This window comes from Zosterops lateralis, assembly GCF_965231275.1.
Source record: "Zosterops lateralis genome assembly, chromosome: 3".
Lineage (NCBI taxonomy): Eukaryota > Metazoa > Chordata > Aves > Passeriformes > Zosteropidae > Zosterops > Zosterops lateralis.
This window is the reverse complement of record NC_139764.1, coordinates 41621937-41646042: the sequence shown is the minus strand read 5'-3', so window position 1 is coordinate 41646042 and position 24106 is coordinate 41621937. Positions and strand designations below refer to the sequence as shown.

Below are 24106 nucleotides of genomic sequence, written 5' to 3'. Positions count from 1 at the left end.
ATTATACAATTATGATTGTATGTAAAATTCAGATTTTTCTCTCTCCTCTGCTATAGAGTGTTGTTTGCATGGAAAATATATTTACTTTCATAGGGTTTCTTTAAAAGTCAATCGAGATTTTCTATACAAATTACAGAGACAAAATGCACTCTTGGAATGTCTGAACATGCAGCCAGACCCAATATTCCATGCACAGGCAGGACAGGGACAGAGCTCTACTGAGTAACCTCTGACTGCACACACACCACCACCAAAACTTTGGGCTTGCTCTAAGTGACCTTGTAGGACATGGAAAATAACAAGCAACTTCTGTTATGATACAACCTACACACTCAAGCTCCTCTTCCTTCTCACCCTGTGTGCCAGCAAAACTTGCCCATGTAATCTGCAGCAACCACCTTGCAAGTCATTACTGCTATTTTGACTAGTTGGTTCCACCTTCTTTTTTCCACTCAGAAGGAATGTCTCCCACAAAGAGACATCTCCATTTTTAAGAATAGTCTTGAAATGAATGAAAAAAGCTAAGCATGAAAAGCCATTTGTGTGTCCATACTGGCGATCTGACTGGAAAGCAAAAGCTGGCCCCTCGCCCTCGGAGTGTGTGCATTGCAGAACCCATTTTGGCTCAACTCAGCTCAGGGCAAACTGCAGCTGCCTCACTGGCTCTGGTGTCTAGCAAGAGAGCAGGCTGCACACTCAACTTCTCAGCAAACATATCCACTGCAGAACACCCAGAACGATTTAAGAAAAAGTTCAGGTGGAACTTCAGGCAGTCCCTGCATGTCATCCTACAATCTCTGTTCTTCTCTCTTGGATGGGTCCCCACTGGTCACATTCTTCCCCCTGCTTCATTTCCTTTCTAGTCTTCCTCGCTGAGCAACACAGTAGGAAAAACATAAGAGCCCCAAGTGAATTAAATTCTTTTTCCTTACTTAACTGGTTTGCAGAATTAAGTAATTTGAGAGCATTTTTAACAGGTTCATGCATCCTTCCCAATTTTTTCTGTTGTGATTACCAACCTGTAATTTAGTAACTCAAAATTCACAGACTCAGAATAAGGGATGGATAAAAGACAGAAAGTTTCAAAACATACTGTAACCTATTAGTACTTATAACATAGCATACTAATCTTAAGAAGGTCAAAAGCATTTGGGCAGGATAAATCAGGTATGTAAGAGAAAACAGTGAAAGAAAGTTCTTTTGCTCTGATGTGCAAAAGACTCTGTTAACATTCAAACCACAATCAAGGCCCACAGTAAAATATCCCAGTACACTGACAGGCCCAGGTGTTACCCTATGTATAATAAACCAAATTGCTTGGTTTGTAAACAAATCTTGTGCAGAGCTAATCACAGCTGACTTTGAAATTAATGTAACTTCATTAACAGCTTGGCAGACCCCAATACTCCCAAATCAGGACCAGGAGTGGTAGAAGTATCAGTTCAAGAATTTAGATGTAATTTTATTGTCTTCTTTGAGGAAAAATCTAAAAATTTATAGCCACCCCTGAGAATACCACATTAAGTGTATTATATACAGTTACATACTTAAGAAAAATCAATCCAGAAACTATTTTTTCTTTTGTTGGCCACTGGGAAGAATTTTCTCCTCCAACATATGGTACAGCCTTCAAAAGAAAAAGGTTTAAAAAGCCAATTAATTCCTTTTTCCTAAGTCCAAGCCATTAGAGACTGTTTTATATTCCTGACAAGTTACCTTTGCAAAAGTGCACAATGTGATTTTTGGGTCTTATTTAGAGAACATAAAAAAATGCTGACAGAAGCCTTTCATCAGAAAACATTCATCCATCAAAAACATCATGATATCTTTATGGAAGGTGTCAATTAATGAAATATGACAGGCAGTTAAAACAATTTCTCATCTTTTTTAATGTGCAGAGAGCATTATGAAGACCAAAAAAAAAAAATAAAAAAGGGGCAAGAAAACAAAAATGATGTTCTAATATTTCCCAAGTGAATATTTTTCAGAATTTTTGTTTACACCAAGTTTCCTCATGTAACCTTTGGAAGCACTGGAGCTTATCTGGCTTGCTAGAATATCAGTTTTTGTATCAGCTCTATTCTTAATGTCCTGGAAAGGTACATCAGACCATCCTCAAACCATAGCCAGTTTGACGGCCTTACGACAAGCCTGTCAAGACAGCTTGAAGTAAGTTCACATAACGCTTCTTTTCTGAGTTTTATTCCAGTTTATTTCAGAGACTGCTCTCTTGTAGGAACTGGGCAGCAAGTTTCCAGGTCTTTAGAATAGCATGCTGCATACTTTTGTTCATCTTCATGAGAAAAAGCTACCAAAGCTTCAGTGACAGGCCTACTTTGCCAAGTCAAAAGCATCATCTTAATTTACACCAGCTGTGGTTCTGACCAGTATTTTCAGCAAGTTGATGTCTGTATCTGTTATTTTGGTAGCCAAATCTTAGCTTCCTATAGGGACTGCTTTGCACAAGAATTCAATATAAATGATGAAAACATGATCCATATTGTGGCACTCCTTGGAGCTGAGAAACAACTTAGGAGAAAGCAATAAAAAAAAAAAAAGTCAACAACTCCCAAGCAGACACTCTTAGCTTAGAAAGAAGAAACTGGATGTAGTCCTTCCAAAGATGGTTCTGTTTCTAGACTATAAGGGCTTGCTCTCAGCAGCCCATCCTTATGGGTAAGTTTTTGCAAGGTGACCTTTACAGAAGCTTACTTTGCACCCTTGCGTGGGCGTTCAGTATCCACACTTCTGCTCCACATTTAGTTTCAGTAAGTCTATTCCAAGCTATTTAGCAAAGTGTGATTCGACTGCCCTCTTCCAACCTTATAAATAAGCCTTTGACAATGCCTCCACGTCTGCACATAATAACCATAGTCAAAAAATTGTTCCAAACAGCTTCTCTGAAAGGCCACTTTCTCTCCCCTCCTCGGCATTAAAAAGGATTGTTTTCTTCACAGCATCAGCAATAAAGCAATCCACAGACTGCAGTCTGACTTTTATCCATAGAGAGCATTAAGAGCTGTGTCTAGAAGCAATCCAAGGACAAATGAAAGTGGACTGAAAACCAGCACAGAGCTGCTCTGTGCTGACTCTGGTCCTAAGAGTCCCTAGCCTCTACAGCAGGCAGCACTGAGTTAGTGATAATTAAATAGAGAACTTACTTAGTAAAACAACCAGTAAAATTTAAATTAAATAGTAAAATTAATGAAGTATTTGGCAAACTAAGGAATTTACTGCAATTCAGCTTGTTTCCATGCTGTGTATTGGATCTCGACTGTCATTCAGCTTTTTTAATCATTATAGCAAAATCCTTGAGCATTAAGTGTAATGGTCAACCTGGCATAGGTCAGGGATGAGTAATGCGCTGTTCCACCAAACACAAGACAGTCTCCTCCCTTGATGCGATTGTGACCTTCCAACCCCCGAGGTGATAACCAAGACACCTTACCCATTCTTCCTCCATTCTGCCATGTGCTGGCAGTTCAGCCTGGAAAAACTGAAGAACTTCAATGGGGCATCAAAACTGGGATACCCAAGGGTTAATAATTTTGGCTGTCATTCAGTAGATTACCTTGTGAGAAGACACTGTAGAAGAACAACTAAATTTTGGGGCATTTTCAAGAGACCAAGCAGGCAGGTCTTGCACCTTTCCCATTGACCAAATGTATGTTGTACCACCAACAACACCGGTCTGAGAATGAGAATATGCCAGACATGTTGTGGCAGTCTTCCATGGAAGTGAGCCTTGTTGCAGATTTAAGCCATGGCAAAAAAACCATTTAATTAAAAGAGTAATTCTTTGTGTTTACCATCATGTTTTAATGCTACAAAGCTTTCAAGCTGTGACAAGTACAAAAGAATAAAGAGCCAACTGCAGCTGATGTTGACACCTTTAATTATATACTTAATTTCTGTGGTGAGATCTTGCAATCTACCTATCACCATTTTCCCAACATCCAACAGAACCTCCCAAAACACTGGCACAAGATCTTATGGATAAAATTATTTCCAAAAGCTAAAGACCTTAAAGCAGCAGAGTCAATACTGAAGTAGTACCATCTTGTGTCAGTTTACATAATTCTTTGCACATTATTTGGCTGTGGGACTGCATATGCTCCTCCTCAGGGGAATTCCTGCTGCAGCAGCTTCCATGGCAAGAGTCCACTGTGCACTTTTGCCACCGTAGTTTTCTGTTAACATTTTACTGCACTGCTCCTGGCAGCCCAGCTGACACTGGGAATATCTAGCAGATGAGAGATGACCCTTGATGCGCTGACTTCATATACCACCTATAATACTGCTTTTAGTAGATCACGCAGCAGCTACACATCTGTCTGTGGGCACAGCTGTGCACATTTATGAAATAGCTGTACAAAGCAGCATGGATAGTTTTATGTCAGCACAACTCCCATTACGAGCAGGGTGACCTTCATATCTAATCCCAGAGGACTGCTTTGGGATGGTTCCATTGGGGGATTCCTCTCCTGCACTGGTAACTCTTGCAGGTGCAATCTCACCATCCCATCTTTCTGTCCCAGGCTCCTGATCTGTTCTAGTACACACTGTTCACAAATACCATTACCACATGCAACTTGCTTCTTTCCAGAAATTAAAAATCCACCTGTATAAGCATCAGCAATATTTGATGTGAGGACCCTGCCTGAAAGGTAGGACTTTTGTGTTTGAAGGAGGGAAAATAGCTTGACATTTTCTCCAAGCAAATAACCAGAATATTTCATTTATCTTTTGTAAATCAAAGTCAAAAAGTCAATATAGACACATAGATGCAACTAATGAGTTGCAGAAAGCTTTCACATCAACTCCTGCCATTTACATACAACACACACGTGCCATTGAAAAATGAACCTCCAGTTTTTGAGTCTCACAAAGAAACAGCTTTCTGATTTGTTTAAAAATAGTTATTTTCAATATAGTAACCAGAAATCCAGACAGTTCAGTAAAGCATTGGAGACAACCTTATAATGCATGAACATTAATTTCAGAACAGAATCTCCTAATGATTCATTTCCATCCCACATGAGCTAAGGTAGCAACAGTACTGGTCTCTGCAACTGTTTCCCAGCAGCAACAGGCTTTCCTGGAGAAGACAGGGACTAGTTGTTGGGGTAAGCACATAGTCCCCAAAGTATTCAAGGCTACTTCTCACAAACAGATATAAGTACCTACTGCAGCAGGGTGATGGTGCAGCTCTGCTAGAAGAGCTCAAAACCTGGAATCTGCCAAGGAGGGCAGTAGCTAAAGGGGGTAAGATTCAGACTTTTTCAAACCTGTTTCTTTTAGCCTCCCTTGGATTTTACTGTTCTCTGTAGGAAAGCATGCACTTGCATTTCTAGGTGAGTTTCATCAACTGCCTAGTAAGCAAAGTCTTCTCTGTTGTCATCACCCCAGACTAAGAGGCAAAAGAGCTCTCATCACTCCACACTGCATCTGCACTTACACACCTGTAATTCCCTTGCTTTATATTCTCCAGGTTCCTTCCCAACACCCTCAAAAATCTTGGGACATGCCACATGTTCTCTGCTGGTGCATTAGGCTTAGAGTCAAATGAAAGTCTTAATATCTTCTTAGGACACCTAAGATGCAAAGTGGAGGTCATGTTTTTGCAATCCTTGCTGGGTCAGGACTCCTTTACATATGCACAATATCACTTTGAGTGCTTTTTGTTTTCTTATTGCTTTTTTACTCCGGCCCCTGTTGTTACACTCTCTCTTTCCATCCTTGTTCTGCCTGCCCTAAGAAGTGACCAGTGCTGAAGGCTGTCTGAACATCTCAACTCAAAACAGGCAAGCAGTTGGAAAGTTCAATAAATGACTTCTATAAAACACGTACATCAACATTCCTAATCCTCTTACCACATGCAGGATACATGACACACTCCACAGCACTCCAAGTGCTTAGGCTTGCTAATAACTCTTATAAACCTACAACTTGCCAGTTTTCAGAAGTCAGTGCACTTCTTCAACAATTAAGAGTGGGGAAAAAAAAAAAGCAGTCACCTGTGAAAAAGATGAGATTTATTACTTGTACTGCTTGTGTTAACTTCAGGGTGACAAAAATGTATTTACAAGCCACTGTACCCCTGGGGAAGGTTTTCAGGGAATTGCATCTGCAGAGAGCAAGCCAGAAATACAGCTCAGAGCTAAACAGCCCATAGAGTCAGAGTGGGATCCTCAGTGGCACAGCACTGCTCACTGTCAGCAGCAGCAGCTGCCCCTCAGCAACACAGCACCATTCCTGCAACCTCTGCCCAGCTACTGTGTGCAGCCTGTGGAACTGCCCAGCTCCCAGCAGCTCCTGCCATGGCCCACACCCTGCTGTGTGGCTGCTGGGCACAAGCGGAGCAGGGGCCAGGCCACCGAGCTAGGTTTGCAAAGAAAAGCATTGTGTACTTTTCCCCCACAGCCTTTCAGGTGAGATGCTTTGCTGCTCTGGAGCCAAAGTCCACCTCTTCAAAGGCAGGCTTAGTGTTCTGTATTCTGAGATCAGGCAGGGAAAAGACCAGAGGTCACCAGACAGGCATTGCTTACTAGTGCCACCCAGAACACAAGATCACAGCTACACTTAGAGCTCAGCTTGTCCAGGCTTCTTAAGGGCTGCCAACATATGAACAAATAAAAGCTGAAAGACTTCATAAAAATTAATCACTGTAAGAACATAGCTTAGGTTAGAAAAGGAGAAAGTAGCTTGTATTTCTCATCTTGGACCTAGTAGCAAGAAAGATTTCATACAACAGATTTTCAAAGAACTTCATGGTGTGTTCACATTAAAGAAAAAAAAAAAAGGGAGCCTCCCATTTCCTAAGCTCTCTGGACCTAACTGTTAAAACTGGTTTTATATAATCAACAGATTTGCTCCTTTACATGGCCCTTCCAGTTCCTCAGCCATTTGTTACTATGTTCACAAAGCTCTCATTTAAACATTTCTTTCCATTCATTATGTTGACTGCCTCATAAAATAAAGTAAAAGACCTACTGTGAAACTCCATCAGTTTCTTCCATCACCTTTGATACAGCTCCTTTCCTGCTCACTGTGAATGGCCCTGAATAGGTAATATTTTACCTTCCACACCAAAAATTTATTACATGCCTCCCCTTAAGGTCCAGATTCTATAGCCCCCATTGATGTTTTTAAAAAGTCTTCAGTAAGAAAAGTCTTCAGATTATTATTAGCAAAACTAGGCCTGGACTTTTTACAGCCTTGTATGAGAAAATCCCAAGCCTACGAGACAAGCTAGAATGTCATTTATTTGGAGAGGAGAGACAAGATAGAGAAAGTAGATGAACATAACGGCTTTTCATCACAGCTACATTTGGGTCTGGTAACATCCCTGGCAGGGGGATTCAAACCACTTCACAAAAATTCCCTTTCTGAGTCTGAACTGAAGCAGTTTGGCAGAGCGGGACACAAATGACCACAGTGTTCCTTGCCAAGATCCAGGCACCATCTGCTTGGTCATACATGAACTTCTATCAAGATCCTTTCACAGACCTTAGCACAGTGCTTTCCAACATGGGGTGCTGCACAAGACAATCTACTGGGGTGCTGGAAGAAAACATTTTTCTCTATTGTTAACAAATAAAAAATAAAATCATTAAATAGTGTTAATTTCATCTTTATCTCATCCTGGTTTAAATTCTGGGTTTGTGTATGCTTTATAATATACATACTATACTAGTACAGTAGTGCAGGTATATAATCTATAAATTAGTAAATATACATAGATTAGGGTATCTGTTGAGAAATCTTCTACTGATAGGGGTGAATGATCAAAAATGATTGAGGAACACTGCCCTAGAGTTCTCCAGTAACTGCATTCAGGACTAAAGCAGTCTAGCAGATACAGTTCACCCTCTTTTTAGCAGAGAGCTGAATGTGTGCTCGAATCCTATAAGCTTCAGCTGATCTACTTTAGGTTTTATACCAATATAAAAAAGAGCCATTTCCCTTTGTCCTCCAAGAAAACTGTCTTCTTGAAAGAACAGGGGAGTGGTGCTATCAGTCAGAGGTCCTTCTGCATTGGTATAACACTTTTTAAGTCACTAAAGAAATGTATATCATCTAATTCATATGTCACATATCACTAAGGTAGTACCGCATATGCTTATATGCATCTCTGCATTCAAAAAATAATGCACTATATTTACATCCCTTGACACTCCCCTTTGAATTTTAATTTGCGTCACTTGCAAATCAAAAGGATGTGCAAGAGCCTTGTGTTTTTCTCTAGCAGAAATAGGTTTACAGAGCAGAAACTCATCTTGCAGTCAGGCATGCAAATTATTAATCCTAAAAGCAAGACTGCAATATGTGTTGTGGCAGGAAAAAGGGGAAGGTCTTTTTACTACAAAAATTCTCTGTAGTCTACCCTGCAGCTCCTTTGACCTTCCTCCTGGGCCTTACCACCACCACCACAGATTTTGGTCACTCTTCACAAACCTTGGCGAGCAAATTGGAACTCACGTTCATCAGGAAGCATGGATTTTTTTCCCTTTGATCAAGGGATTTGATGTTAGTTCCTACCACTCAGATCTGATACCAGACTTTCTGCCATTGTGATGATATGAAGCAAACGGGTTGTACTTTCAATAAACATCAAAAGGGATGTCTTTTAAGAAATTTTTGAGGCTACAGTTTGACAATAGCAACCTCTTCTAGGGTCTTTTCACTCCAGCCCAGCAGAAACCATTTGAGGCTTATATGATAAGCCTCAAACCATTTGATACTTAACCTTAAGCTACAGATCAAATTATTCCTAGGCACCAGTGCAACACTACCCTGAAGTACACGCTTTTGAAGTGAGATTAAGCATATTTCTTCTAGCCTAGGATTGCTCCAAACAAATAATTTAACAGTATAAGTATTATAATGTCAAGTGATGCAGTCCATAATAAAACACAGAAATAAGTGCAAAAGAATGAATATTGGCAAATATAGTACGGAGTCCTTGAAGACACAGCAAAAGAAGTGCTTAAAACTCTGCTTACAAAAAGCTTTGTTTTCACTTGAGTTAAAAAACCTGCTTACTTTCTACTCCCTCTTCTAAATTACAAACAAAGCAGCTAACAATTACTCTACAGCAGTAGTCAGAGAAAGCAAAACTTCAAAGAAATCTTTTTGTCTCCCTTCTTTAGGAAGCATTCAAGATCCACCAGTATGTAGATCATTGAGTTCAGGTAGCCTCAAAGAGGAAATTAAAAGCAACAGCTACACCAAAAGTGCGTATAAAGACCGTAACATTTTGCTTTCTTTATAGAAAATATCACTTGACTTTGGTGACATCCTCCTGCCTCTAGAACCAATGTCTTGTGGATAAGGGACTACAGGGTACACTTTGCAAAGTGAGAGAAGAACCAGGAGACACAATCCCCACTCCTGCCAATACAGATGATTGAGAAGAGAGAATATTCCTTAAATGCTTGCTATAAAGAATCAGGCCCATTACTTAATTAGCCTTTAAAACTGGACTGGTCTCTTCTATTAGACAGCAGGAGCACAGACGCATTCACAACCCAGACTCAAAATGCTAACTCAAAACTCCATATGGGCGCAGTTGACGCCCCTGAAGAGCAACCTTCATCCAAAAAGAAGACTGAATAATCACAGGATAACCAAACCCATAGATAAACACCACTATTAGATTAGAATTCAGGTTTTGTTGACCTGCATACTACACTTCTTTCCAGCTTTTTAATGCTACATTTGATGTGGTGGTGGGTGGGACTGTTCACATATTGTATCTCCCACAAAAGCAGATCTGGAACATCAGCTGTAGCAAGCTGGGTGAGCAATGTGGTCAGGAGCACCTGGCCATAATTTTGGTATGTTAGAAGTACCAGCTATTATTTTTAAGTGACACTATGAGGCAAGAACAGGCAGAGTCTGGTTTCACATGACCTCACGTCTCAATGTCCACCTGCTTTTTCATCACAGAAGATACTATTGGAGCCTACAGGCTCTTCTCACTACAAATGTGCTGTCTAATAAGGATTGAACTCAAGTGAGCCATCTCTCAGCAAGGGCAATTTAAAAGGCTGTCACCCCATCAGCTATCTTCCTGTAAGTTAGGTGAGAACTCAATATCTGGAAGACCTTTACCTTCTCCTGCCTCAAGAATGGACTCGAGTACATGGAGCAGCACAAAATTGCACAAAACCTGGCTTACTAAGAAGCAAAATTTGATGAACTCATGCCCCTGACTACCTGCAATTTTAACAAGAACAGTGGAGACATAGTGTCCAGCAGAGCCCAGAGAATAAAAAAAAGGAAGTTTCATAATGACTAAGAGCAAGATGTCAAAATGTGAAGTATTGGTAGAATCTATATTAAGATACAAGAGAAATGTTCATTTTTATGACAGCAGAAGATTTTAGAAAGCAAAATACAATTAGAGAAACTAAATGCTGTAGCACAAAAGGGCAGGTTAGGAAGAGGTTATAGTACAGATTAAAAGGATTCAGTAGAAACTGAAAGCTTGAGAGTAAAGTTTTGAGCAGCTTTTGCTACCCTTATTTCTTGTTCCTTTTCTGATTAAAGCATTGTGCTGAAAGATTCTCCCTTTAGCTGCCCATTTCAGCTTAAAAAAAAAAAAAAAAAAAAAAAAAAAAAAAAAAAGAATCCCATCACCGTTTTATCTTAGGAAGAAAGCTGACATTAGAACAATTGGCAGTGCACTGCTCGATGTCAAGCTGCTCCAGGTCAGTACTCAGACCCCTTCTGAGTCAACCTTTTGGCAAAAGACATGAAGAAAAGGCATGGTTTTTATTTTAACATCTCGCCCACTCTCCTGCAATATATATCCATAAAATGCTATCAAATTTTTCCGCTTCATCATACAATATGAATGGTTGCTTTTAGAAAAAAACTAATGCTCATTTAGTTCCTTCTCATTGAGTCAATGAGAGATAGCCAGCAGGGGAAAAAACAAAACAAAACAACCCAAAAAAACTCGCAAAACCCCCCCAAAAAAACCAAAACAAAACAAACAAATTTAAAAATATATAGTATAGTATAAAAATATTTAGTATAGTATAATTTCAACAACAGTGTCACATTAACAATGTCAAGTCCACTTCATATTTCTAGAACCATTTCATATTCAGTGACCACTTTGACAGCACTAATTCAAAAATATCCATAGCTGAGTATTTTACATCCACCATCTGTCTACAGAAAGCAGTTAGGTGCCTGCACTACTATTTGCACATTGAACATAGTTCAATGTATTTTGAAATTACCCGAGTCTAGTGGGATTATAGGTTTTGGTACTGCTGCCTGCACTCACCCTCTTAACCAGAAACAGCCATGCCTTGTACAGAGAGATCCAAATTGCTCTTCAATAAAATAAAAGGGAGATGAATGGGAAGAAGGAGGAAGTGAAGCCAGAGCAGTTTCCATGACAGATTCATGAAAACCTAGGCTTGTTTCAGCTGTTAGGACAAGGATTTTTAGCTTCATTCTCAAGGCAACTAATGAGGTTGATAAAGTTTTAAGAGTCTGATGACAGGACACTAGAAGCTGAAACACCTGTGATAAAGACAGAAAAATTCTAATCTTGCAGTTTAGTATATATTTTTGTTTCTAATCCTCAAATACTAGGAGCCCCATAAGAAGAACCTAAGTGAATCCAAGTTCAAGGTAGCCTGTTAAACTGGGGGAAAAAAGACTTCCTAAAATAAATAAGAGCCTTGGTGACTTTAACTTCTTGCTCTGATCCCAATACTCCTTGAACACTGAATAGATTTTAAGGAAAGACTAATGAAAGAGATCAAGACAAATGCAGACATTTGTATCATAGATAGGTCTCCTTAAAATCACTTTTAGTGGATAAGCTTCTAAGATATTACTTACAGGAAAGCTGAATTTATCTGTTCTGTTTCTAGCTAGAGATTTGTGAATTGGCAGCAGCACAGATGAGTAAGAGCATTAGTGTGTCCTCCTTACCCTGATCCCTGACTGAGAAAGAAGTTGTCTGGATGAAGGGAGGTGACTTTGAGAAAGGCATTATTTCATTTTTTTACCAGGACATAGATTCAGAACTTCAGAATTTTAGGCTTGTAACACTATCAGAAAATACTGGGGTGATCATCACACTAGATAGTATCTGAATTTATTGGCCAAAATAAATCTTAACACCCCATATTGAAAGTTTTCTCTCTAATTATCTGCTGAAATCAGACACACTCTTATTCTGCAGAGAAATGATACACAACTGACTTCTAGAACAGTCATTTTTTGGATAGCATAAAGCAGGTTATTGGCTGTCTTTAGTGGAGATAATGACCTACTAGTACCTTTGAACAAGGAACTGCAAGATCTTATTTGGACATCTATGCAATTTGTCAAAGACTTGATCCTATACTGGAAAAGGCAGATAACTCCTGCTAGAAGTAGGGGTGTATTCTAGCAAGGAAATATTGTGAAGAAATATGATACTTTTTTTTAGCCTAGAGGGGAAAAAAGAAAGAAGGAAAAAAGAGGAAAAGAAATAGCTAGAGAAAAAAAAAAAAAAAAAAAACAACCCACAAACACAAGAAAGCTAAACAGCAAATCTCTTTAAATATACTTGAGATAAATATCAGGGAAAATAAAGATGTAAGTGCCAAAAAGTAGTCTTTGATGATGAAACAATTTTGCAATGCCCACTAAGAATTGAAGGAACAACCTTCTGATATCCAATTCACAAAGTAAAAAAAAAAAACATGGAGGAGACATTCTGTTGTTCTTCTTTCCAGGACACCTGTTACGTAATCATCATTTATTGCAGGTGTCTGCACCATGACTTAGCTGGGCCTCTTCCAGACCTGCCCTCTTCTTCCTCCACGTATCCATCCTTATGGTCTACAGAGGGTTATGTTGGGATTCAGTGGCAAGGAAGCTCTTAATACCTTAAGGAGTGTCATGAACAGAGGCAAGTACAAACCCAGGCACCACTGGATGAGGCACTGCCTCCAGAGTGTAACATTGCTAATCTCACAAGTCTTTGGGTGGTGTCACATCAGCTGTAACACAAGCAGATTAGTGCTTTGAACATAAAAGAATCTGAGAGTAAGTCATTTGAGTAGAGATACAAGATTCATGGACATACAGCTCATCACCACAGAAGTGAAGGAAACAACACCCTAAGTAACCATCAAGTCTGCCCGGGCCACTTTCCAGGACAAAGGGAAGGAGGGAGTTTTGCCTTAACAGATCAGGCAGCCTTCTGCAAGCACAAAGCTCTTTCCCACAAGTTGCACAGTCTCCTTCCCACTCTAAAAGTTGACATGGAAGATGCAAGTAGCAAGTCCTTCGCATAACCAACATTTAACTTGATACAATCTAAAACAAAGGAAAGTTCTGGAAGGGACCTCATGAAGTCCTCCAGTCCAAGGCCTCTATCCCCATTCAGCACACATACTGGGTGTCAGTCTGTTACAACAGATAACAGGTTAATGACACTTGTTCTTACATGTTCAGTGACATATTTGTCTTCTGCACCACTGCGCTGTCTGAGAGTTTCTATCATGTCCAATTCAATTATCCATCAATTTATACCCATTATTCCTCATATTTAGTTTTCAGAGCAGGTAAGGCAGATAATTCCCTTTCCTATAATAGCTCTTTTACTTACCCATATGGCCCTCTGGCTTAAAACCAGAATACTAAAAGGCAGCCAAGTTAGTAGATTTTTCTGCTTCTGTCCTTTCCCTTCATATTTAACTACGTGTTTCTCACCTGGGTTGGCAACCCAGACTCTCTTAAGTGGCAAAACAGTCTAATTTCAAGTCCTGTACACACCATTTGGATGTTTGCCTTTTCACAACAGCATGACACTGAGTCACATCTGTCTGGTGTTCAGCTTCAACCACCACTTCCTTTTCCACCTAGACAGTTCTTCCCCTCCATTTTCCACTTCTGCTGTTAGTCAGTGCTGCCTTCACACTAAGCATTCCCCTCTTGCACCATGCCATTGAGCTTCCTGCACCGGGCTATTTCAGGCTATCAACAACCTTGGAAAGCCTCAGTGTACACAGAATCACTCCCAACTTCACGTTATCTAAAGGCTTAATAAACAAGTTCAAGAAGTCCAGCTCCATTCAGGAATGCACTTTCAGGTTCTTATTAATTAGAAATAAAATCAGGTGAAATTAAGTAAAAATAAAAGTAAAAATGTCTCATCAGAACATTTAAGCTTTTGACAGATCTTTATGCCACACATTTTTGGAGATGCTAGGCCACACCTATACAATTCAAATGGACACAAACAGGCATTTTCCATAATAACAATTTTAGTGAGAACACCTGATGGGGATTAGATGATACTTATCCAATCATATTTCTGCATGTGCCTGCTTTGCCCCATTATATATTTTAATGTCTGTAGGAATTGTTGCAACAGATGTAGCGTAATGCAAAGCACAATGTGAAACCCAGATATAGTACTGCAGAGATGGTTTCCACCTCAATAATTTGCCTCCAGTCCACTGCAGAAAACAAGGCAATAAGTCTGTCATGGAACAGAGTGACCATGGGGGGCTTCCACAAGGATCAGCTAACTCCTAACTTTGCACAACTGCTCCATGCACCAGAACCCCCACAGGTTTGTTTCATGCACAAGACCTAAATACTGAAGGTAATCTGAACCAAAAGAACTTGCAGGACATCCATGAACCAAAGGTTCAAGACAGCACTACTTCCCAGTTGCTCTGTGGCAGCAGCCAGGTCTCCATGGCTGACAGGAGGGCTGGCTACCAACAGCCTGTAGGGTCAGGGTACAGAGAATCCACAGCCACAGGGAAGTGGGCTGGAAGAGTGGAGGAATTCAACTGAGCACTGACAAATTCTTTCTGAATGTGTTTTTTTGTTTTTTTTTTTTTTTTTTTTTTTTTTTTTTTTTTTTTTTTTTTTGTTTTTTTTTGTTTTGTTTTGTTTTGGTGTTTTTTTGGTTTTTTTTTTTTTTTTTTGGTTTTTTGTTTTTTTTGGGGTTTTTTTTTTTTGTGGAAGAGCCATTACAGAAAGTCATGGTTTCTGCCAAGAAGTTTGTTTCAAGGAGCTTCTGCCAGTTCCCCAGGGTCACCACCATGCCTGGCTGGCCTTGCCTGGCCATCCTGGTCCATGGCAGCTCCCCAGGGCCACCAGTCCCCACCCCAGCTTGGCACAGCTCTGCTCTGCCATGGGCCCACCTGCACATCCACATCCTGGGCCAGCCTCACCTGTCACCCCAGGCTGTAGCTGTCTTGGCTGGGGTGGCAGGACAGACTCCTGGCTCTGACAGACTCCAGGAGCACAATGGCAGGGGGCTGTTGTAGAGGTTGGACAATCTCTTAGACCATCTCTGATGTCAGTTTAAGGTGAGTCATTACCCTGTAGTACAGAACCAGATGGAGAAAGGCCTTTTTTGAGAGGTCTATATTCATGAACTACAACTTCATCAATTGGAAAGACCAAGATGTCATCTACTATAAAACCCATCACTCTTTTCCTAGGGCAGAACATTTGTGATACACTTTGAAGACTTGCTCTTAAAAGAAAAAACTGAAACGACTTGCAACAATGTTAGCAGCATGAAAATAGCTACAGATCACTCAAATGCAGTCCAAATTTTAGAGCTTAATTTCTTTTAATCTCAGACTCAGCGACAAGAGGACACTAAAGCAGATCTCCAAGTATAAACCTCCAAACACTGTATTTTTCTTCATCTCAAAACAACCACTAACTACATAAAAGGACAAGTTTATGAGTAAGGAATAATTACAATGGCCAAAAAATGAGAAAGTTTTCAGTTTAAGGAGGTTTTCTCATCTAGTGATCCTTTTCAAAAAACACAGTCCGGAAGGTTAGAAGCCCTTTGACAGGCTAAGTAAGAATTTATATCCACATATGTATTTATATCCATAAAGTAATTTATATCCAGCAAAACAGATGTAAGAGCATCTCACATTTTTCAAGATCATCCTAGGAATCCCTTACCTCAAACCAAAGGTGGTTTATTTTCAGTTGGCTGCTGCAACACAAGGTTTACGAACCACCACCCTGCCCTCTGCGGGAGGCTGATCACCTCTTCCTCAGGGAAGAGGTGGAGTCACCACCCTGTAAGTGTTCAAAACACCTTTGACTATGGCACTTGAGAATGTGATTTAGCCATGAACATCGTGGTGGTGTTGGGTTGACACCTGGACTTGATGATCATGAAGTTCTTTTCCAACCTTAATGATTCTGTGAATCTGAATGTGTAAGTGCACACATGTAGCCTCTTCCAAGTAGTTTTCCTGGGCATGAACTGACAAGATCACCATTGCCCAAGCCCTCAGTCAATAGGGTGCATCCAGCAGCAGACATCAATGAGAAGAGCCACACACCCACAGCTACACACTGACCCCTAGCACAGCACACCTACAGGTGCTCCCTACTCAGAAGTTAACCAGCATCTACCTTCTCAAAAAAAGCAGAGATGACTACATGCATTGGATAGTCAGATATTCCACAAGAGTAAATTGTGTAAGTAACTTTAAAAGATAATCTCTTTTTTTGCTTGAATTTAATCTTACATACACACCCACCTCCCTGCCATATGTAATCAGAAATGAATCACAGTTATAAGAGCAGCTGCTTTAAGTCTTTTTCTGCTTTTTCTTCACTAGAGATAACACCTTCATTTGTGCCCACTGATAGGCTCACTATATCTTTTATGTCAGTCCAATAATCTTCCTGTCCAACACACAGCTAATTGCCCCATCCATACAGACACATACACAGTATTCTTCTGTATCTCCTGTGTATCCCTCTCCAACGTGATTTTGGCATCCTTACAGCCTCATCCTTACATCCTCACAGCCTCATCAACTACACTTCAACTTGCCCAGTTTGCAGCTGCATAGTTACAGCTTTGTATTGCTTGCTGAATAGAAGTTGCTTGGTTTTGTTCTTTGTCCTTAACACCACGCATGGTTTGTCAGTACAGGCCATGTAAATTCCTCATGTTACCCAAGAAAGCAGAATCAAAAGCATGTTTTCTATCATGTTATAAGAACACCAGTTGTTTTCACAAAAAATAAGGACATAGTCCAAGAGTAATTTATACAGACAAAACCAGCTGTGGAGCTTTCCAAGCCTATTTTCCTGCAGTCTGTCAATCAAGGAACTCAGGCTTAATTTTTAAAGGACCTGCTCAGGTATGAGTTTATTCATTTTCACGCAGAGCCAATGACTGGTTAACATCCTGTTCTTTAAAGAATACAAAGGGAGAGCTTGGATAAGCTCCTAGAAACTATGTCTTGCTACAAGGAACTGAGATGTCAAATGATAGTATCCTTATGCATTCCTTTCAAGTCCATTTGTTCTGTTTTCTAATAATATGCCCAATTTTGGTAGTACTTGAAAGAATTAGGAATTTCAGTGATAATACTCCACTGACCTCTAGTCAGGATGTGTGACTATATCCATGATTATCTTCTCTTTTAGAAATATCATGTATTTCCAAACTGCTAAATCCAACTACTCCAAAATTTTTGAAGCTTCAGCACAGGAGGGATGCAAAGCTCTTACACAAACATGAACATGTAAGAGACATTTCCATTTTTTCCTTATGTCTGTGGCATCCAGGACAATTTCCTGTGACCTAGCAGTCAATACAGAGTTTGAGTGAACTCCATCATTATCATCCTCATTAGACTGAGCAGAGAGGATGATTTCCTCTCTAGGCTGACTTAAAAGTATACAGACATGGAAACTGTTTGCTGTACTGTTTCTGAGATGTTGACTAAAGGACATGAGTAGTGTAAAAACTGATCTACTTTAAATGATCCCATCAATAGCTACAAGGAGAAAGAACTAATTTTATGCAGTAAAAGATCTAGCAGCAAATATGTTTTTTCTCTGTAAAAGGCTAGACAAGTGTCTATGGAGAAGACCTTAATCTGCAGTGCTTATAGACTTCCATGTCTCAAGTACTGACCAAACCAGATTCTCTTTATAAAAGCAGAGAAAAAACAGCGTTGGTTTTCGTTTTTCCTGTAAAGTCTACTTAAATACCAGGCTATTCCTCAAATGCATGTTTAAGGCAGAGGCATGGCAAAAGAGGCAAGGGAACACAGATAGCTAAGCTGCACTAAATTTCTTAATCAATAAGGCTGTCATATGCACTTTGTTCTCTTCAGTGATGATGGAAGCAAGAAAATGTGCTCTAAAGCCATTAAAACTTTCTGAAAAGCACATCTAGACTTTTTAAGATGTATGAGATACTAAGCCTTTGCACGATTCACTTATTTAGCAAAATTTCAAGACTTTAAGTCATCTTATAAAGGCTTTGCAAAGTAGTAATGTACATCTTTGAGATGAATTTATCGTATCTTCCTGAAAGTGTAGTGATACTGTCATTATAAGTAACTTCTACACAGAATGCAAGAACAGATTATATAAATACGCATTTTTCCCCCAATATTTTCCATGGTTATGCAAGTCAAAAGCAGCTAAGTTCTCTGATTACATAAATAACAAATCATATCAGCATCACTTTATCCACTTACAGTCAGAGAATTTGGGCCAGATATTTCTAAAGCAGAATCTGACAAGTGACTAAGTAGCTTTCTTACTTTTCTTACTCTAGAACTTTTAAATATTGACATCAATCTAGTAAGACTAAAGCCTTCAGATTCTATTCAGGACTTGAACCAAGAGATCCTGCACTGTTAGGTGGCAGCACATATATGGCCCTCCCTGACCCAAGAGCTCTTCCTCCAAGCTCCTTGCTGCTGGAATGCCGCATTCCCATCTGACTGTCTACGCTCTTGGGAACAGAAAATACTACAAACTAATTTAAATATTTGCTTAAACTTCTTCAAGGTGACAAGATTGCTAAACATGGTCTTAGCAGCTTCTTCCTGAGAGCATTTTGTTTTACAGCAGGCTGTTCTTCAAAGATGCCAACTTATGGCACATTAAGTGTTCCAAAGAAACATTCTGGAAATTCATAAAAGCTATTTTCACTGTCTAAATGCATCTCAGAGAGGATCTGGTATACTCTTTCAGCAAGGAACATCCTTAATATTTTGTCCTTAGGTCTAGGCTTAAGAACAGGGTTTGGAGGGCATAGAAAATGAAGAAAACAGTAGCACTAATTGCCTGTATCTTTGAGGACTTCAACTTTTGAATTAGATTTCCCTGCTATTGCTGCCACCCTAAAACATAACTAACATAGCATCCTAACAGTAAGAAGTGCTCTTACATCCAGGGTCAAATTTTCTGTTTGCTAAATGCCATGGATACAGGAAGCATTGGATCCTAGGAAGAAAATGCCAGCTACCTCAGATTTAGAACATCAAGCTGCAGCAATACCAGGATATTCACACCTCCAAAGACCCCCAAAGAACCAAGAACAGGAGCAATAGTGCCTCTATGTATTACAGAACAGTTCCTGGCCAGATCACCGAGCTAACAAGGGAAAGCATCACTCAGAGCCATCCAACTCCTAAAGAAAGGAAGAGCACACCAATTAAGTCTGAGGCAGGAACAACCAGAAATGAATGGCTTATGTTGAGTTACTGGGACACACTGGCTTGTAATAGTAGTTGTTTGCTCTCTCTCCCTCCTTTTCAATTATGCTTTCCCTATCCTGGCAGCAATTTGTTCTCTTATTCTTTCTGGACTCTACAACTAGGTCAAAAAGTTTGGATCCAGCATTTGATCACAGCTGACATCATCTTTTTAAACAACACATGGTTGACCTACCCATGGATTTGCTGTAGCCAGGTGCTCTTTGTAAGGAAAAGCATTTCACCAGTTGCCTCAAGACCTCCTATCCGTTACTCACATCCCAGTACCTCAGAACTTATATTACTGCTTTGATATTCATGACAGACACTTGTTTCCTCAACCTGATTTCATTAGAACTACACAGTGCCACAAGTTACCAGTTTAAAAATCAGGGCATCAAATCATATGGTTGGGAATTTTCTCACCAACTAACAGAATGATTTGCAAAATAGTTTAACAGGAAATAACACAAAGCACCAGCAAGCCATCTGTTCTAACCTCTATGTTAAAGTTAACAACTATTTTGGATTTCAACAAAGGAAATCAGCTAAAGCTATTAACGTTGGGGTTTTGGTTTTTTTTCCCCAGGGAATATAAGCACCCACTATTTTTATTAAATGGAACAGGAACAACAGGAACTGGAGATCCCTGAAGAAGAGACAGAAAACAAAAAATCTGGGACACAAGCAGCACTGTGTTGCATAGCAATGCCAGTCACTTATCTCCTCACACATAAGTCAAGCCAGACCTTTCCCAGTTTGTCAGAACCTGCCACACAAGCAAGGCAGCATCACCACACATACATGCAGTGCCTGACTGCAGAAGGAGGACATACTCAAGCATCTAACACACTGCCAGCAGCCCCCAGCACATCTGGGTCTTGAGTGTATTTCTGGGATGAAGTATGAGTTAGCCTGTCTATGCTCAAGATAATTCTAGGGGTGAATACAATGCTTTTTAAAGACAAGTTTAATATTGAGGCTGGGAAGGGAGAGGCACTAGTAAGTAATTTATTCAAAAGAAAAAAAGGGAAGTGATAGTACTTTCTACTTATAGTTGAAAAGACCACAAGCTTTACAAATGGCTCTTCAGTTTTTCTCTTGGGAACTTTAACTCACTCAATAACTAACTCAAACCTTTTCTTCCTCCACACTCCCTTTCATGAAGGGGCAGTCCCCAAACCAAAGAGCTTGACACTAGGTTTGACCCCAAAGAGCTTGACACTAGGTTTGACCCCAAAGAGCTTGACACTAGGTTTGACCCCAAAGAGCTTGACACTAGGTTTGACCCCAAAGAGCTTGACACTAGGTTTGACCCTAACCTGATTCAAGAATTCATCTCCAGCATCAGTGAGGCTGATGTCTCATGAGACATCCGTCTCCTGGCGTCAAATGATGTCAAGCACTTGCCTCTAAGCAAACCTTGAGATTTTGACCAAAAGGCCATGCTCTTAGTTTTGGTACTAACCAAAGGTAATTTTCATCTCAGTCTCATGTAAACCTATTCCCTTTAATCTCAGAACCTAGAAAGAAAAGATGTTACATCCAATACATTTGAACTGAGAATACAGTTTTCTTGGTGCTCTATGTAACCCTGTATTTCTTACTTGTTCTCCATAAGGGGCTCAAAGACATGCTGCAAGGCACCTCAGGGGAAACCTTTTCCTCAACAGGTATGGATACAAACTTTCCTGTCAGAACAGTGTCCAATGAAGCAACAATGATGCCAGCACAAGTATGTTTAGCATGACTCCAATGATAATATCTGTAAGGCCTAAAGCCAGTCAATGTACAAACCAGATTAATAAGAGCTCAGTTATATGCAGTGGAGTAGTTTCCACAGCTTGGAATTTGAGTAGTCAAAAATAAAATTATCACAGAGAGTATATGTTTCCCACATATCAAATCATGACACTACCTGAACTTCTGCCAAACCAAATCATCATTCTATGAAGAATTTCCAGCATCTATCATCATCATCACAATCAACAGAACTAAAGGGCAGAAGTAACCTCTTCTGCATCTATTAGTGGGAGGAAATATTCACAGCAATATCCACACACCTTCCTCAAGAGACATCTGCATTGTTCCTGTCAACCATAAATCTGACTCCTTTATTTCAAAGGAAATATGAATTCCTGAATTAACAAGTCATCAGCTCAATTCCTTTCCAAACCAGTATTAAAGCACTAATCCCAGTTTGTCTGTGTTAAACAGGATATTACTATAAAGAAATAATATGAAGTAATAAGCCATCAAAGACAGAGAAATTAAATGATAATGCTGAAATATCATCACGTCATGAAGCTTATAGCTCAGAGCGTCATCTTAGACAAGCTTATGAATAAGAACTTTCAACAGAACTCAGGAGTTCTTTACAGAGGCACATAACAGTGATTTTTAAACATTTTATAAGGTTCAGCTTTTTATAGAGGCAAACACAGCTCTGTGCACAAATCTGCACATTTGTCAGAAGCACAACTGAACTTTCTCTGGGCTCCAGTGCTCGCTCCACCTCCCTCCCAGCCACCCAAAGCTGCTTCCTCATGTAGGTTCCTGCCTGCCCCACTGCACGAATTTCAGCACACTGCACCTGGTGCAGCAGGACTCTTGGGCATTTACTTTTAACAGCCAAATGAAGGATTCAAACCCTACCGAAAAAAAAGCAAAGGCAAGCAACCTTAGGCAACTCAATTTCTGCAGGCACCCTGTCCTGAGATGCACATGTTGAATTTTACATCCCAGCTTTCCATAACCATTAACATGTTTTTACAAAGCCTTGCTGCCCTGCTACCCGCACTCAGTTCGGCTGCCGAGGCCTGCAGACACATTATATGTTACAATGGCTCCCTGGGCAAACCAGCGGTGTACCTTGGCACACAACCCACTCCACAGAGATCTATCTCCGTGCTGTGCTGTGCGCTGCTGCTGTAGGTCGCGCTGTGTCATTTCACCCCTCTCTTGGCATCCGCTCTGGCCAAAAGCCACGCAAGGGGGGTTGAGTTTGGGGACGGCTGCGGAGAAAACCTTGCAGCCAGGGGGAATCCCAGTCCCAACCTGCACAGCGCAGGGCAGGTGACCCGCAGCGCCCTGACCAGCGCCTTTCCCCAGCCGTGAGCGGGATCAGGAGCCGGGAGCACACCGGAGCGGAGCCTCGGCGGGGCCCGGACACCCAACCCTGCCCGGGGCAGCGCCTCTCCATCCCGCGGGAGCCCCGCGCTGCCGGCCCGGGGAGGGGATGCCTGTGACTAAGCACAGGCGGCCTGTGCTCGCCCTCCCGCTGGCCGCCGGGGCCGGGCTCTCCAGCAACGGCGCGCCCGGCCCTGCGCACCCCCGGAGCCGTTCCCGGGAAGGGGCCGGGCCGGAGGCACCTGCCGTGCCAGGCCCAGCAGAGCCGGGCAGCAGAGCCGGGCCCGCCGACGGGTTTTCCCTCCCGGGGCCGCGCTCCGGGCACCTCCCGCCGCATCCCCCCGGCCGCCCGGACCCGCTCTCCTCGTACCGCTGCCATCCTTGAAATGAGGGGGTGGGACGTCTCGCAGCGACCGGGTCCAGCCCCCCTTCTCCGCTTCCTCCTCCTCCTCCTCCTCCGCAGGGCCGGGGCCGCCGCAGCCCTGCCCGTGTCCGTGTCCCTGCCGCTGCCTTTGCCGCCGCTCCGCCGGGGCGGCCGCCGGGCGGGGAAGGCGGCGCCGCGCCGTCCTGCCCCGAGGGCTCGGCACCCCCGGCCGCCCCGGGGCGTCCTCCTCGTCCTCCTCGTCCTGGGAAGAGGCGGCGGAGCGGGAGTCGGCCGAGGTGCTGTAGAAGGGGTTCCCGCTGCTGTCCTGGCCCGACTCCCCGAAGACGTCGTCGGAGATCTGCAGGCTCTCGTAGCGGGAGCGGGCCGCCTCCAGCAGCGACAGCGCCTTCCTGCGCGCCGGGCCGCCGCCGCCCTCCGCCATCATCTCTGCCGCCGCCAGCAGCCGCCCGCGCTCCCCCGCGCCCGGCTCGGCCGGGTCCTGCGGCCGCAGGCAGCAGCCCAGCAGCAGCAGCGGCTCGGGCACGGCGGCGGGCAGGCAGCGAGGAGGGGAAGCCCCGCCGCCGCCGCCGCCGGGGCTGAGCCCTGCCTCCCGCTCCCGCCCGCACCACCCGCCCCTGTGTGTGTGCAGGGACATGGGGGGAAGGAGCCAGCTCAACATCTCCAAGTACCACATCCAGCCAATTGCCGCGGCACTCCGCGCTCGGGAGGTGGGGTTATATGGGCGCCGCGGGCCGCCGCCGCCCGCCCACCGCCCGCCCCGCCGCCCGCCGCGCCGCCCGCCGCCGCCCCGCCCATTTAAAACCACAGCGCCGGCCGCCGACGGTGCGCCCCGACGGCGGGAGGGGGTCTGTGAGCCCAGCACCGCTCCAGCTCCCGATCCCGGCCCCGGACCCGGCCCTCCATCCCGGCCCCCCATCCCGGCCCCCCATCCCGGCCCTCCATCCCGGCCCTCCATCCCGGCCCCCCATCCCGGCCCCCCATCCCGGCCCTCCATCCCGGCCTCCATCCCGGCCGGAGCTGTTCCCTGCCGCGGTGCTGGAGGAGGAGGAGCGCTGGCCTCGGT

General features: G+C 42.5%; 1 protein-coding gene across 1 annotated transcript in view; it reads right to left on the bottom strand.

The window, feature by feature from the left end:
• Positions 1 to 23716, bottom strand: part of PGBD5 (piggyBac transposable element derived 5) — a gene marked incomplete at its 5' end in the record, with an annotated part of 68600 nt that extends 44884 nt beyond the window's left edge. Inside the window, one exon of the mRNA XM_083858555.1 lies at positions 23029 to 23716. Within this exon, the coding sequence (XP_083714681.1) occupies positions 23029 to 23716 (688 nt within the window). The remainder of the gene's footprint in view (positions 1 to 23028) is intronic.
• Positions 23717 to 24106: the final 390 nt, after the last annotated feature.